The 17,734-nt window shown below is 40.6% G+C and overlaps 1 protein-coding gene and 2 pseudogenes across 1 annotated transcript in view; all 3 read right to left on the reverse strand.

Moving 5' to 3' along the window:
- The window catches only part of TCTN1 (tectonic family member 1), a 29,000-nt gene extending 17,973 nt beyond the window's left edge, over positions 1–11,027 (reverse strand). The window contains exons 1-2 of the mRNA XM_004379080.2: positions 10,793–11,027; positions 7,291–7,411 (exon numbers count right to left, since the gene is read on the reverse strand). Of these exons, the coding sequence (XP_004379137.1) occupies positions 7,291–7,411; positions 10,793–11,012 (341 nt within the window). The 5' untranslated portion in view covers positions 11,013–11,027. The remainder of the gene's footprint in view (positions 1–7,290; positions 7,412–10,792) is intronic.
- On the reverse strand, positions 227–2,940 carry LOC111821048 (general transcription factor II-I-like; annotated as a pseudogene).
- LOC101352279 (general transcription factor II-I pseudogene) lies at positions 3,026–5,508 on the reverse strand (annotated as a pseudogene).
- Positions 11,028–17,734: the final 6,707 nt, after the last annotated feature.

A 17,734-nucleotide genomic window follows, 5' to 3' on the forward strand; every position in this document is an offset into this window, starting at 1 on the left:
ATCTAGCTGTACTGGACTCAGTCCGGTGAAGGTCTTGGTAGCTGTGGACAATTAGTCCTTTGGACTAATCTTTTCGTTGTATCCTGTTCTCTTCATTCTCCCTTACTCCCGAAGAGATGAGACCAGTGGAGTATCTTAGATGGCCGCTCACAGGCTTTTAAGACCCCAGACACTACTCACCAAGGTAGAATGTAGAGCATTATCTTTATAAGTAGTGTCATGCCAATTGAGCTAGATGTTCCCCGAGACCATGGTCCCCAGAGCCCTCCGTCCAGCAACTCAGTCCCTCGGGGAGTTTGGATCTGTAAGATAGGTACATTCTTTAAGGCTTCTGAGACATATTGCTACATTGCCCTCCAGAAAGGTACTCCACACATCCTCACCAACACTGTCGTTAAGAGTACGTATTTTCCTTTTGTTGTGATGAAAATGTTCTGCAACTAGAAAAGAGGTGAGGTTGCAAAACACTGTGAATGCACTAAACACTGCTGAATTGATCACTTAAAAATGGCTTATTTTATGTTATATGAATGTCACTCAGTTAAAAAGAGAGGGAGAGAAGAGACAGCTTATTTCCCTGTACTCTTGCCAAGACAGGGACTTACCATTCAGTTTTTACTCTTCCATGGTGGGGAAAAAAAAAAAAAACTTACCTCACTGTTGTTTTAATTTGAATGTTCTTTTTTACTAGTGAGGTTAAACATTTTTCCATATAATTATTGATCACTGGTATTTCTTCTTAAGTTGCTTATTCATATCATAACCATTTTTTTTATTAGAATGCTCATCTTCTTATTAATTTAGAGGGGAGAAATTCATTCATACACTCAACTAATTTTTTTTCAAAGGCATGGATGGACTGTATTTATTACCCTATATCTACAACTTGAGGTAAAGTATAAGCAGCACATAAAAATGCCTGTTTCTGCTACTAAGTAATATAATTCTCCATGGTGAATACTGTGATAAAGCTAATGAAAACTCTATGCCATCACATACTCTAGCTTTTCATATAGGTGGTATTTTACAACTCTCATTGTTTGTGAAATCTCAACACGTTAAGGTTCTCCTACAAATGGCATAGATATGAAAGGGTGCCTCATTAGCTTATTGACCCCTTACTCCCCACACTGAAGCCTCAGTCTTACAAGTGGAAATATAAAATAATGAAAACCCTTGAGCCTCATCCAAGCTGGAACAGTGTCCCAAAGAATTCCATGCCACAATAAGTTGGTTACATGATAATGAGGCTTTAGGGTTATTTTGCCTGCCCAAATACTCATATGTGATCTTAAACTTCTGATACACCATACACTTTATTTGGACAAAAAGTAAAAGTGGAAGAGGTTCTCTGTAATTCATCTATAACTCACACACTGAGTTACTAACTGTTAGGTGATGCAGATTTTTTTATTTTTAATTATGATAAAAAACATATGAACCATGACAGACAGCTTAGGAAAGCATTTAGTCAAATATACAGATACTAATTGTTTACTCAGTCATTAAGGAGAGCCATGAACAAAGGATCATTTAAGGGATTTTTCAAACAGAAAAAATAAAAGACTTGAACTATCACAGGTGTTTTCTTCACTGCAGAAGCTGAGATGTTCCAGTAGGACATAATCTTCACTTGATCAGAAAATAAACACGTAGCTGAAGGCTCTGCTGATATGTAAAAAATCTGATGAGACTCATCCCTGTCATGTTCCCTGTTGTTTTGCCAGCATTGCCATAAAATCCTTATAATACATTCCAAGGTAAACCAGCCATTCCAAATCTATAGTCACACTGCTCGTTAATTCAATTCACGGAACTGCTGAAAAAGTAGCATTTCTACCTAAAAGTTGAAAACAAAGGTTTGTATAGAAGGTACTTCTGTTATACAAGTGTATTACGCAGCCTGAGGCAGTAACAGGTCCGAAAAGCTCTTCTCAACCACTGATACTTCAAGCCTAGGAGGGAAGGTCTACCAGGTTGGGTCTGGTTCTCGCTTGATCTGACAGCTTCCATCAGTGTCCTTTATTTCTTCTGTTATGGGAACCTCCAACTGGCTTGACTCAACTGGTTCTTGCATCACTGGGCCTTCTGACTCACTCTGATCAACCAACTGGTTATTAATTACAAGTCCTGGAAATGGTCTAATGACTGTGAATTTGATAAACTCTGAAGAATCTAAGATCCTTCTCATGGAGCTGATTTCCAGGAAACTGGGGGCTTTGAATGACACCCCCGGGGACATGCCATCGACCACCATGCAGCCAGGGTTGATTCTGATTTTCCTGTAGGAAACTTTCACAGGGAAACCCGTACCTATTGCTTCGCCAAATTTTCGACTGAAGAGATCATTCACCTGTTCTTTTAGCTATCCAGCTTTTTCAACTTTTGACGGCCTTTCATTTCCATCATCTGGAATTGTCACCTGAATGATGTTAAGATCTTCAACACCTGATGCAGTAGTATTAACACTGGGTGATGAATTTATTTTTCTTGGGGGGCTCTTAGAGGAGGCAGTACTCTCCTTAATTGCAGTCTCAAACATTTCTGACTTTTTAATGATGAACTTTATCTTGGCTTTGTCTCTAAGTATCTTCTCCAGCCTTGGAGTGCCAAAAGTAGATGGCCTTTGGAATGGCACACCCTCAGGTAAGCCTTCCACATAAAAGTCTTCCAGGAAGATTCAAATAATGCGAATGGCACTTTCACAGCTTGTTTAAGGCCAAGAGCTTCACCACATTTTTTACTGAAAAGATTTTCAACTTCCTGTTTTAGGTCCGTGATTTTGGCATTCCAGCCCTCAAAGGAAAACTCCCTGGAGGCTTGAAGGGAACTGTGATGGTCAAAGTTGTGTGTCAACCTGGCCAGGCCATGATTCTCAGTGGTTTGGCAGTTATGTAATAATGTAATTTGGCTGTTATGTAATGATGTAGTCATCCTCCATGATGTGATCTGATGTGATCAGTCAATCAGTTGTAAGGGGAGTTTCCTTGGGGGTATTGCCTGCATCCAACACATATGTGGACATTCTGGCAAAGCTTGCTTGCTTGCTTGCTTGCTTGCTTGCTTGCTTGCTCTGGATCCTGCATCTGGCTTGTCATCATCTGACCTCTCGTTCTTGGGACTTGAGCCATCTGCCTGCCACACTGCCTGCTAGCCTTGGGATTCGTCAGCCTCCGCAGCCTATGAGCAAGCAGCCTGCTGTCTTACCTGCTGATCTTGGATTTGTTGGCCTCCGGAGCCCGTGAGTAAGTGGCCTGCCATCTGACCTGTCTATCTTGGGTTTGTCAGCCCCTGCAGCTCCATGAGTCAGGAGAAGCCTCCAGCCTGACAACTCACCCATAGACTTGGGATTTGCCAGCCTCTACAACTGCGCAAACCATTTCCTTGAGATAAATTTCTCTGTCTCTCTCTCTAGATATACACACAAACATACATATATACATGCTTCACTGGTTTTGCTTCTCTAGAGAACTCAACCTAAGACAGGAACATTAGAACCATTTGTCAGGGTAGGGGTTTGAACAGGTGAGGTTTGAGGATTGTTGTTATTAGGGCCTTCCACAGTGACTTCAATTTCAGGAACCTCTGAATTACTCCCAGGGCTTCGTGGTCTTTTCGAGGTCTGCAATCTTTAATGTTTATTTTCCTAGCCATTCCAGGACGCAAGTAGGAAATAACTAGTTCATGTTTTTTAACAACAAACTTGATTTTATTACTCCCTTGGACAATTCTTTTAAATCGTGGAATTCCAATTCCTTCGGGCAAACCTTCTACATAAAGGAACTTAGGATTTGATTCAAACACAGGATATGGTACTTTTACTGCCTCTGTGAGTCCAAGAGCTTGAGCAAATTTAAAATTTAAAATCTCCTCCACTTACTTTTGTAGCTTGGTAATTCTGACATTCCAACCTTCGTTGACTAGAGTATTCATTCTTGGCTGAGTAACTTCAGTTGTACTGTGAGTCAGAAGTTCTGGTCTTTTAATAACAAACATAATTTGACTGCCTACTTAAATAATTTTTTCCAGCCTTGGGATTCTATACCACGAAGGACTTCTAAAAGGAAATGTGTTCTGGTAGTCCTTCCACAGAGATCATTAGGATGTGCCTCAAATTTCTGGTAAGGTACAACAAATTCTTTGCAGAAAAGCTTATCTACCATCTTTCTTAATTTAGTGATTCTAGCATACCATTCTTCCTTTACTCCTGAAGCTGGTTTATCAAGCTGTAAATCTTCAGGTGTTGAATTCAAAAGTTCACATTTCTTAATCACAAAATGAATCCTTTCCTTTGCAAGTAATATCCTCTCAAGGAAAGGAATTCCATACCAGATGGCCTTCTAAAAGGAATTCCTTCAGGAAGTCCTTCTACATAAAGATCTTCAATGTGTGACTGGAAAAGGGTATATGGGATATTCACAGGTCCTTTGGCTTTTATAGCTTGAGCCTATTTTCTTCCAAACAACTCTTCATCTTGTTTACATAGATCAGTGATTCAAGCATTCCATTTCTCAAGTTGAACTCCCTCACTTTTAATTTTCTGGCACTGGCAGGTTCAGTAGCTGGCAGCGGTGGTGGCTCACTGCTCTTTGGTTGGTCTTTTGGTAGGGGGAGAAAAATCATCATCTTTAGTAGTCACCTCCAATTCAGAGTCCTCACGTGTTTCTGAAGGGACATGTTGAGTAGAATCTTCTGCTGGTACTTCCATTTCTGTTCCTTCACTGCTCTCTGAAGGATGATGGCTTCCTTGAATGTTATATCCATAGTAATCAGGATCTTCCAATTCTTCCTTTACTGTCACAGCTGCCATCTCCAGGGAAATGCCAGAATCTTCCGTGGATTCAGTTTTCACTTTGATAGGACCACAACTTCCACCTGGAAATAGTACTGACCTATTAGCATCTCTTACCATCACACGATTGCCTAGGTACTTCTTCGGCTCTCAGAAAGGTTTCTTAATGATAAATGAAATATCTGCTTTGTTCTCCAAAATCCATTTCAGGGTTGCAAGAACATAATTCTCAGGATGTTGAAAGGCAACTCCTTCAGGAAGCCCCTGCAGTACTACAGCCAACTGGTCTCTTAGCCTCTTCTCATATGGAACAGGTACCACTGTTGATTTGCCTAAAGCTTTTCCATAGCAAAAACAGATACAGTCCTCAACTGGTTTTCTGAGTGTTTCAATTTCTACAGCATCTACACTCATCCAATTTGCCTGGGTTGTAGGTTTCATTTTATTCATCTCTGCAGCCTTTTCTTCTTCTTCAACAGAGTATTTTATCAAATCTTTCTGAAAATCCTTTCTGGTACTGACAAAAGTATGTCCTGTCTCCGTTCCAATAACAAATACATCCGTTTCATACACTGCAGGGCAGGCCACTTCTGCCTTGAAGTTGGCTAGTTCTTTACACACTGACTCATGAGCCAACAGGAGGAACCTCACCACCATCCTGCTCTCCAAGGACTCCTCTTCTTCACAGGCAGAGTAGAGATTGCTACTTGGGCCATGATCCCTCAGTGCAGCTGCCTCCAGGCAGCACCAGGGCCGGGGGTACCAAAGAGAAGCAAGTGTGGACCATACGTGAACTGTGGCTGCTGCACAGCAGCCTTGAGCTGAGTTGAGCCGGTGAGCAGGTGGGAGGTGAGAGGGCAAGGGGCCCATGCGTCTGTCTAGGCCAAGCTCCTGTCTCTGCTGCATGGCCACCCCAGCAGGGCCTCACTCAGCATCTTGATCCACTCACAGGGGACAAAGGGAGAGCTCAACTAATTTTTAATGAGGGCAACAATGTGGCAGGAACTGTGCTAGACCCTGGTAGTAAATAAAAGTAATATTCTTCTTGTTCTACGAAGTTTACATCTAATGGGGAAAACAGACATCAACATCTTGCAAATAAATTAAAAATTTATTAGATGATAGGATTTAACAAATCCTTGTTGACAATTTAACAAATGTTAACAAACCTTTTATGACTTGGAACCTAAATAACCAGCATGTGCAATTAATTAGGATTATTAATTAGGATTATTATTATTATTAGTTTTCCATTATTGATTTCTATACTCCATTTTTAGGAGAAAGTCACAGCAAAACTAACTCAACAAAACTCTCATGTACTTCCTGAAGGCACTAAGAATTCAAGCCTAACTTCTAAACCAGGGGTCCACAAACCCTGTTTTTGTAAATAAAGTTTTATTGGAACACAGCCACGCTGTTCATTTACACATTGTGGATGGCTGCTTTTGCTCAACAATGGCAGAGTTCAGTAGCTGCAACAAGACTCCATGGCCTGCAAAGCTTAAAATGTTTATTATCTGGCCCTTTACAGAAAAAGTTTGCTGACCCCTATTCTAAACATTCTACATCTAAAATTATAGTACTAATAAAAAATATTACATTCTAAATAATGATCCCAAGTCTGAGCAGAAACCTCACTCCCAGGCTCCTGCACTTCCTGAGGCAGGAAAGCGGAATGATTTTCAAAAGACTGAACCCCACTATAGTTCAGGTAGCCAGAAAATTAATCTGACTACAACACCCCATTCTCCAAGCATTTTGACAATATAAGAAGTAGATTCAATTTCCCATTGGTCAGTAAGATAGTTTCTCATGGGAAATACATATTACATAACTTCCAGAAAGGATTCACCCTCTCGAATATCAATTGCTAAAACTTACAAAAGGCTAAATTTAAATTAACTATCTCTGAACAGTAAGCTGGTCCCATCCTGAATAAATTAGCCTCATCTCAGTACTGCTATTCTTTCAAAAAACTTTGAAATCTGAATTACGAGAAACAGATCATTCAGAAGAGATTATTTCTTTACAGTGTAATCGACAGGGAATGCCACATTCAATTGTTCTCCTGTACAATGTGAACTGTCAGAATTCCTGGTAAGTTTACATATCGGAAAAGTATAAACAAAGCCTTCCTGACTGTCTATTTAATCTTCTGTTACAAGTACTATGTCCACAACAAAAACTGTGAAGTTAAACTGTACGTTTTGCCCTAGGCTATATATGAGACTAATTCACTGATACAAAAACACAATCTGTTTATAAATCAAAATGAAACGCAACTCAGTCTCTGAGCATGGATTTCATTATACGCCTCAGAAAAAACATACACTCTATTCTCTATTGTCGGCACTATCATCTGGCTGATCCAAATAAGGAATAGATACTCCTTTACATATTGGTTTGGAAAGTACTAAGGATTGAGTTTTTCTGCCTCTGTCCCCAAATATTATCCTGGGCAAATTTTATCAAAACTGGACGTGTCATAAACTTACGTGACAACTGGAACTGAGCAAGCAGAAAAGACACTGAAATCCGTGGAGCTGCAATCAGGATCACAACAGCAGTTGACATCACACTGTGTTGGGGACAAGTCACAGACACACAGGGCAGCAACTACAGAAAGGAGGGGGGTGTGGAGGAGACACAGCATCACAATCAGCAGGTAGTGACTGCCCCCTCCCACTACAATGTACCATAAATGGATTTCACACAAAAGATCCTTATATCTTCCCTACTTATACTTTGGAGCCTTGGTGGTGTAGTGATTAAGAGCTCGGCTGCTAACCAAAAGGTCGGCAGTTTGAATCCACCCCACCAGCCGCTCCTTGGAAACCCTAGGGGGCAGTTCTACTCTGTTCTATAGGGTCACTATGAGTTGGAATCGACTGGACAGCAACGGGTTTTGGGTTTAGTGTACTTTGGGGGAAACTCGTGAAATGAAAATTTCAATCAGAGGCTCCCCAGAGTGTCTAATCCTCAGTTGGAAAATTGTTTGTGTACTACCAGTGGACTCTGATTCACTAAGCTGAATATGAAACTCAGACATCTGTTTTTTTAAAAAACTTCCAAAGGTGGTGGTTACAATTAAGACAGGTTTAAGAAGCAGCAGGCTAAGTCACTTGCCTGACCGTAAGAGCCACCTGCTTGAAATGGCAGCTTTCCAAGCCGCTCTTCTGGAGTGTCCAACTCAGAGGACTGGGCCCACCTAGGAAACAGGGTTTTCAATCTTGTCCCTCTCCCCATACATAACCAGCAGCTTTGTAACTGAACCTATCTTCATAGGTTACTGGCCAAGAATCAAACTGATTCAGGATTTAGTACTTGGGGTCCTAGAAATATCCTTAGTAATTTGGACAAGGCAAGGCAGGTGTGTGTGTATGTGCGTGCATGTGTGTAAGAAGCCCACTTAACAATGTTTCATTATTAATAGTGATGATTACTGCATTTTTAATTCCCTATTTATTCTGTCAAAACAGGAAGAAAAAAAAAAAAACCCTTTCAAAGAAATAGCAGAGCATGAGAATGATACCCTGAATTCATGGTAGTGATTATAGTCGAGAGGGAGGGAATAAGATGGGGGCCGCAATCTTATCTGTAATGTTTTCTTTTTTCATAAAAGGATCTCAAGCAAATATAGCATAATGTTAAGATTTTATAATGCTGGTACAGGATCCACATAAACATTCTTGTTTGTATGCTTTAATTATTTCACAATAAAAATAAGCCTTCAAAAAACATACACCCAAAAAGGCAAAATAACATAGCCTGGAAAAAATGTTAGTGAGGGGAAGGCAAGATTTTGTCAAGAAGTGCGATCCTTTCTTAGTCTAAGACACCAAAGGTTCCCCCATGAAGTTTTTGTGTTTCTCTCTAGCCAAGGACTTCTCTATGCACTTAGTAAAACGATAATGCAACTTGTGCAAGCTAATATAAATGAGAAGTTTAGGTTCCCTGGATTATGTGTTTAAAAGTACAATCTTGACTTTTCTTCTAAAACTTAAAACCCCTGGAAGTAGTTATAAACTACTAAGGACAACGCAACAGTGTTTAATAACTCACTTAGGAAAGAAGGGTCTCTATCCAGGCTGTGAGTGTACTTAATCAGCCAACAAGTATCTGTTGGGCACTTGAAGGGTCTAAGTAGCTCTTCCATGCCTCTTAACGTCTACACGCCTGGCTTGTACAGTAGGGTACTAATGAGCAGAGCTCAGATTCAAAATGAATAGTTACCACTCCTCTCTTCCACCAACACTGGCTGCAACCCGTTCTGCAAATGGCTGTCCAGTTCTCTACTTGGAGCCAGCCTTCTGCTCCACCACTTACCAGCCATGTGGCCTTAAATTAAGCAAGTACTTCACCTACCTGAAAAATGGGGATAACATCACAGGGTTGTTATGAGGGTGAAGTGAGATATATCATACGTGAAATGCTTAGCACAGTGCCTGCCACATAGTAAAACCAAAAACCAAACCCATTCTCAAGTCAATTCCAACTCATAGTGACCCTACAGGACAGAGTAGGACTGCCCCCAAAGGGTTTCCAAGGAGTGGCTGGTGGATTCAAACTGCTGACCTTCTGGATAGCAGCCATAGCTCTTAACCACTGCACCACCAGAGAGCTCCGCCACATACTGAGCAGTTAATAAATGACAGTTATCATTACTGCCACAGGTCTAAAGAGAGATCCTTTAAAAAAATGAAGATCAGTATAAATTCATCCTCCATAATGGCAAAAGAGCCCTGAACACAAACGCTAATAATGATGGGTCAAGAATAGCTTCCTTTCAGAGAGAAAGTGCATTAACAGATGGAGGACTTATGTACATAATAAAGACAATCCAGCTCCAAAAACCTTAGAGAATTTTGGGTATTGAATACTCTGCTGTATTCCATCACAATTTATCACTGATTTAACTTCCTTACTAATTCATCAAATCAACAGTTTAAATATAAAACAGAGTTTTGTTCATCTCTATTAAACAAACAAATATACCTCACCGTACTTTTTCTTACAAACTACTCGTAAGTTATAAAGGAGGCCCTTTGGAGAAATAGTGCAGTAACTAAAGTTAAGTCCTAGAGTCCACAACATCAGCCAATAATGACATTTCTAGTTAATACCAGACATACTCAATTTTAGAAAAAATATTGTTTTCTTAAGTGAGGATAAAATCTACTGCACACCTACTTTCAATCGTCACAGTCAGAAAATCTATTTGATCCATCCACCTATCTATCTAGAGACCTAAATGCCTTTGAAAATCTGATTGCTATGGACCCTCACCCCAGAAAAATGCATATTCACAAGATTTTGCACTCAATCTCAGGGGGTCATAGACACCCCCTGAAGTCATCCATGGCAAACAGATTATAAAATATTCACTAAATGTGTAACTCTCGGATTAGAGGGTCACTTTCTGAGAAATGTTAATCACTCCTATATTATGACTCCTAAGAAGTGGGCAAAATCCCTCACCCCATACCTTCCCACGACCAACTTAACACAGGAGGAATCCTGAGTTTCAGAATTCAAGTCAACAAATAAGGGCCTTGACCTTTAGTAAACCAGACCTTTGCCGTCTCTTTGATACATTAAAGTAAAAAAGGTGAATGCATTCTATCCATTTAATTTCCGTAACTGTCTAGAAACTTCTGTCTAAATTTCATCGTCCGCTGGAATGCTGCAATGCTTTGTTCAGTATTTATTACCTTTAACATCAGTATTGTCCAAGACCTCCGCCAGTACTTTCAAATATTTGATTTTGAATCATTACGCTCTCCGAGCCTTGGTTTTCCTCGTTTGTATAACGGGGATACTAACATCTGCCTCTCAGGGTTGTTGGAGAATTACAGAATGCCTATGAAACACTCGGCAATGTATGGCACACAGTAAGTGTTCAGTAAACGTTAGCTATCATTCTCATTACATCCTCGCGCGGACTACCCCTCCCGGTTGGATCACTCTGGACCCTAGGAGTTGGCACCTGGTACCCACCGTCCGTGACCGGGGTGGGCCTGGGGCCGGAGGAGGGGCCTGGAGCCTTGGGGGTGGCAGGGGGCCCAGACGACGGGGAGGCTCCGAGAGTCTCCAGGGCTGCCTCGGTGGAGTTGAGGCCCTCCGTCGTCACCGCCGGGGTGGCCCCAGTCTGGGCGCTCACCAGGGCCCAACAGACCAGGAGCACGAGCAGGAGTGACTGCAGGCCCCGCGGCCCCATAGCCCCGCGGTCCCTCGCTCGACCCTGCCCGGGGTGGGGTGGCGGGGGGAGGGGGGAGACAGCGCGTTGCCTGGTAACCGCAGCGGCCGGGCGCAGGGCATCACGGGAAGAAGGGCGCGAAGCCGCGCGAGACGGCCGGAACGAGGGGCGTGGAAATCCCTGCTGTGGTTCTCCAGCCAGACTGCCGCTCTTGTATGCAGATTTCCGGGTTCCAGCCAGGAGATCCTGATTCAATAGGTGTAGCTCAGGGCGCAGGAATCAGGATTTTTCACAAATGTCCTGACGCAGCCCGTGAGGGGACGGAACTTTGGGAACCAGTGTCCTAATGCTACGAAATATGAGTCCTTTGAAGACGCGTGGGCACCCACCACCATGCTTAAATTCTCTCCATCCAGGAGCCATTCAACCTTGGCTTTGCCTTTTCTGTTATAGATGCATCCCGGGAGGTCGCCAAGTAACTTCTGTTCACCGCGCTGTGGTAAGGGGGACAAATGAACACTTAATAACTCTTTTAACTGACAAAAATCTTTGACAAGAATTAAGTGGAATGATTTTTAAGTCTTAAAGGAAAACACAAAGCAAATCTACTGTAATTCTACAAAGTGATATAGAGACCAGAGATTTAGAGGGGAGTCCGTTATTCTAAACTGGCTTATTTATAAAGAGGAACCGAACCAACGGATGTTGGTTATACCTTGGACAATGAATCTCCTTAAAATTCAGAAGCAGATGTCAAAATACTTAAACATATCATGGTATTTATTCAAGAAACATATTTACCAATTCAGAAGAATGCCAAAACAGCACATATACCTAGTTTATTAAATGCATATAGCAAAACCAAATCATCAAAGTAACATCTTAAGCATGTTCCCGTGGCATTCTAGAGAAAGTGTATAAAAATATAGTTGGATCACTCAGATGTGTAATACAGAGATTTCCAACTTTTTTCTTCAAAAGATTGCCTTAGCATCTGACTGAAATTCTGGACCACTTTTAATAACTGATGAAACTTTTCCTTAAAAAAAAAAAAAAAGTATTTTCCAAATCTGTATCTCGTAACGTCTAAATCCAGGACTTTTTCTTTTGTTTTTAAACCTTCACTTTATTTCCAGTATTTCACTTTCTTTTTTATTCCATAACACCTGTGAATCACTTTGTCCTATTTTCTGTTTTGAAATTGCAGGCTGTTGCATTAGACTTTGAGGAAGTCCTCTTTGGCTTTAACTTGTTTTGTCTTTATGATTCTATGACCTGTGACTTCCTCTTCAAGTCTAACATCCCATGACTCGTACTAGGACACAGTTTGGGGAATAATCGCATCATCCTTTTTATCCAATCTCAAACACTCAGTAGATAGCCAAAAAGTCATTTTATGACATCTTACAAAGTCAGAATGAGGATTGCATCAACTCAGATCCGCTTTGCAAACCTTAGGAAAACGAGCTTTCATTTCACAGGTGACCTGTTTCTGTGAGGTGATACCCTCTTGAGCCAGGCTTTTTTCATCTTTCAGTCTAGAGGGTCCTTTCTCCCTTCCTTCTGCCCTGGCCTTAGCAGGTTACCTCATTTGGATGGAAGGACATACAGAGAGGCTAACATCTATTCCCCTGTTTTGTCCAACACTGCAGCGTCTGGGTTATTCATAAATGTTTGTGATTTAAAACGTCCATCTGTTTCTCTAGGATTATTGGCATTCTCAATTCCTTAGAGTCTGTGCCAACCTTAGGAAGACTAAAGACATTTCAGCTTTGGAATTCTGTGCTTGGAAACTGCTGCGTATGAGGAGTCTGAAAAAACTAAGACACAGAAGTACCTGGGGAGGGGGGAAGTTAAGGCTTGTTTTATAAGGCACAAGGCAATGTTAACCACTCATCATATTCTTTGGCATGCTCTGAGATAAATTGGTGGTGGTGGTTGTTATTATTATTATTACTACAGTCATGGCTTCTAATCTGTTTAAAATTAGGTATCACTTTTTCCTGCTAATAAGTATAATAGAAACCCTGGTGGCCAGAGCACAACAGTTAAGCACTCGGCTGCTACCTGAAAGATTGGTGGTTCAAACTTACCCAGTGGCTCCACAGGAGAAAGATCTGGCAATCTGCTCCCATAAAGATTGTTGTTGTTAGGTGCTGTCGAGTCGATTCCGACTCATAGTGACATTATGTACAACAGAACGAAGCACTGCCTGGTCCTACGCCATCCTCACAATCTTTGCTATGCTTGAGCCAATTGTTGTAGCCACTGTGTCATTCCATCTCGTTGAGGGTGTTCCTCTCTTTCACTGACCTCTGTTTTACAAAGCACAATGTCCTTCTCCAGGGACTGGTACCCCCTGATAACATGTCCAAAGTACATGAGACAAACTCTTGCCATCCTTGCTTCTAACGAGCATTCTGGCTGTACTTCTTCCAAGACATATTTGTTCATTCTTCTGCAGTCCATGGTATATTCAATATTTGTCACCAACACTATAATTCAGAGGCATCAGTTTTTCTTTGGTCTTCATTATTCATTATCCAGCTTTTGCATGCATAAGAGGCGATTGAAACTATCATGGCTTGGGTCAGGCACATGTTGGTCCTCAAAGTGATATCTTTGCTTTTTAACACTTTAAAGAGGTCTTCTGCAGCAGATTTGCCCAATGCAATGCGTCGTTTGATTTCTTGACTGCTGCTTCCATGGCCATTGATTGTGGATCCAAGTAAAATGAAATCCTTGACAACTTCTGTCTTTTCTCCATTTATCATGATATTGCTTATTGGTCTCATTGTGAGGACTTTTGTTTTCTTTATGTTGAGGTATAATCCATACTGAAGGCTGTAATCTTTGATCTTCATCAGTAAGTGCTTCAAGTCCTCCTTGCTTTCTGCAGGCAAGGTGGTGGCATCTGCATATCGCAGCGTATTAATGAGTCTTCTTCCTCCAGTCCTAATCTTACGTTCTTCTTCATATAGTCCAGATTCTCAGATTATTTGCTCAACATACAGATTGAATAAGTATGGTGAAAGAATATAACCCTGATGCACACCTTTCCTGTTTTTAAACCAAGCAGTTCGAACAACTGCCTCTTGGTCTACATACAGGTTCCTCACGAGCACAATGAAGTGTCCGGGAATTCCCATTCTTCGAAATGTTATCTGTAATTTGTTATGGTCCACACATTTGAATGTCTTTGCATAGTCAGAAAACACAGATGAACATCTTTCTGGTATTCTCTGCTTTTGGCCAAGATCCATCTGACATCAGTAATTATATTCCTCATTGCACATCCTCTTCTGAATCCGACTTGACTTTGTGACAGTTCTTTGTCTATGTACTGTTGCAACCATTTTTGAATTTTCTTCAGAAAAATTTTACTTCCGTGTGATATTAATGATATTGTTCAATGATTTCCACATCCTGTTGGGTCACCTTTCTTTGGAATGGGCACAGATATGGATCTCTTCCAGTCATTTGGCTAGGTAGCTGTCTTCCAGATTTCTTGGCATAGACGAGTGAGCACCTCCAGCGCTGCATCCGTTTGTTGAAACATCTGAATTGGTATTCTGTCAATTCCTGGAGCCTTGTTTTTCGCCAGTGCCTTCAGTGCAGCTTGCACTTCAGTACCTTTGGTCCTTGATCATATGCTACCTCCTGAAATGGTTTAACATCAACCAATTTTTTTTGGTACAGTGACTGTGTATTCCTTCTATCTTCTTTTGATGCTTCCTGCATTGTTCAGTATTTTGCCCATAGAATCCTTCAATATTGCAATTTGAGGCTTGAATTTTGTCTTCAGTTCTTTCAGCTTGAGAAATGCTGAGCGCATTCTTCCCGTTTGGTGTTCTAACTCCAGGTCTTTGCACATTTCATTATAATACTTTACTTGGTCTTCTCGAGCTGCCCTTTGGGATCTTCTGTTCAGCTCTTTTACTTCATCTTTCTTCCACTCGCTTTAGCTGCTGTGTGTTCAAGAGCAAGTTTCAGAGTCTCTTTTGACATGCGTTTTGATCTTTTTTTCCTGCGTTTTTAGTGACCTTTTGGTTTCTTCATGTATGATGTCCTTGATGTCATCCCACAATTCGTCTGGTCTTCAGTCATTAATGTTTAATGCATCAAATCTATTCTTGAGATGGTCTCTAAATTCAGGTGGGATACATTCAAGGTCATATTTTGGCTCTTGTGGACTTGCTTTAATTTTCTTCAGCTTCAGCTTGAACTTGCATATGAGCAATTGTTGGTCTGTTCCACAGTCGGCTCCTGGTCTTATTCTGACATTTTTCCACAAATGCAGTTGATTTGATTCTTGTGTTTTCCATCTGGCAAGGTCCACGTGTATAGTCCCCGTTTATGTTGTTGAAAAAAGAGTTTCAGTGAAGAAGTCGTTCATCTTACAAAATTCTGTCATACAATCTCCAGCATCGTTTATATCACCAAGTAGTTTCCCAACTACTAATCCTTCTTCTTTGTTTCCAACCTTCACATTCCAATCACCAGTAATTATCAGGGCATCTTGATTGCATATTTGATCAATTTCAGACTGCAGAAGTTGGTAAAAATCTTTGGCCTTAGTGATTGGTGTGTAAATTTGAATAATAGTATTATCTGGTCATCCTTGTAGGTGTAAGAGTATTATCCTATCACTGACAGTGCTGTACTTCAGGGTAGATCTTGAAATGCTTTTTGACAATGAATGTAACGCCATTCCTCTTCAATTTGTCATTCCTGGCATAGTAGACTATATGATTGTCAGATTCAAAATGGCCAATATCATTCCATTTCAGCTCACTAATGCCTGGAATGTCTATCTTTATGCATTCCATTTCATTTTTTACAACTTCCAATTTTCCTGGATTCATACTTCGTACATTCATGTTCCAATTATTAATGGATGTTTGCAGCTGTTTCTTCTCATTTTGAGTCGTGCCACCTCAGCAAATGAAGATCCCAAAAGTTTTATTCCATCCACGTCATTAAGATTGACTCTACTTTGAGGTGGAAGCTCTTCCCCAGTTGTATTTGAGTGCCTTCTAACCTGAAGGGCTCATCTTCCGGCATTATATTACCAGTCTGTCTTAGTCTGGAAACTCTGCTGAAACCTGTCCACCATGGGTGACCCTGCTGGTATTTGAAATACCAGTGGCATAGCATCCCAGCAACACATAAGCCACTACAGTACAACAAACTGAGATGAGTTGTGGCTGTAAAGATGACAGCCTAGAAAACTTTATGGGGCAGTTCTACTCTGTCACATGGGGTTGCTATGGGCCAAAAATCGACCTGACAGCATCTAACAACAACAACACATTCTCGAAAAACCTCAAATTGAGATATTTGACCTTTTCTCAGACATACAACAGGATTGAAATAAGAATTCATTGTTTACCATACAACTATAAACTTGCATCCCATTATTGGACCACACTGCAATACAAATAAATTAGTTGGCTTTTTAAAAATCGTCTTTGTTTTTATTATTTTTAGATTGAAATATTTCAAATACAATGAAAGGTATAGAAAATAACACCACTGTATTCTGCACCAAGGTTATTCAGATGTTGAAATTTTGCTGTATTTTCTCCACATTTCTTTTTAGTCAGGTTTATTCAGGGATAATTTATATACATTAAATTCATGTAAAAGTATATAATGAGTTTTAACAAATGCATATAGTCATGTAATTCAAGATATAGAACCACACGACCACATTTAAGATATAGAACAGTTCCATCACCCCAAAAAGTAGTTTCCTCATGTCTCCTTATAATCAAGCCTTCCCACTATCCAGCTGCTGGCAACACTGATCTGTTTTCTGTCTGTATAGTTTTGCCTTTTCCAGAATGTCACATCAGGGGAGTCATATGCAGCCTTTTGAGCCTGGCTTCTTTCACTTAGCATAATGCCTTTGGGATTCATCCATGTTGCACGTACTGACAGCTCATTCCTTTTTAATGCTGACACGTATTCCATATATGGGTATACTGCAATTTGTGTATCTGTTCACCAGTTGAAGGACATTTGAAGTTTTCCAATTTTTAAGAATTACAAATAAAGCCACTATAAACATGCACATACAGGTTTTGTGTGAACATAGGATTTCAATTCTCTTGGATACAAACCTAAAAAAACAAACAAAAAAACCCACTGCCGTCCAGTCGATTCTGACTCATAGCTACCCCATAGGGTTTCTCAGCCTGTAACTCTTTACGGAAGCAGACTGCCACATCTTTCTCCCGCAGAGCCGCTAGTGGTTGTAAACCTTTTTGACCTTTAAGTTAGCAGATGAACACTTTACCCACTGCACCACCAGGGATCCCTAGGATACATACCTAAGGAGTGAGACTTCTGGATTGTGCGGTGGGTGTATGTTTTACTTTATAAGAAATGCCGAAGTCTTTTCCAAAATAACTGTGCCATTTTGCATTGTACGGCAATGTATGAGAGTTCCAGTTGCTCCATATGCTAGTCAGCACTTGATATGGTATCCCGATACCATTGTTTTTGTTTTTGTTCTTAGCCATTCTAGTAGGTGTGTGGGAGTATCAGTGGTAGTATTAGTATAGCCATTTTATTAGTTGGATTTTAATAAATCCATTCACCTTGTAATGTTACATTTACATTGCGCTTTAATTTGGGGGGTGCCAAAAGCAATTATTTGTGACATTCAAGCTTTTAAATGTTAATGTTATATTTAACAAATCAATGTTAAATGAAGAAAGAAATTCATTTTTCTGTAG

This window comes from Trichechus manatus, unplaced genomic scaffold (genome assembly GCF_000243295.1).
Source record: "Trichechus manatus latirostris isolate Lorelei unplaced genomic scaffold, TriManLat1.0 scaffold00061, whole genome shotgun sequence".
NCBI lineage: Eukaryota > Metazoa > Chordata > Mammalia > Sirenia > Trichechidae > Trichechus > Trichechus manatus.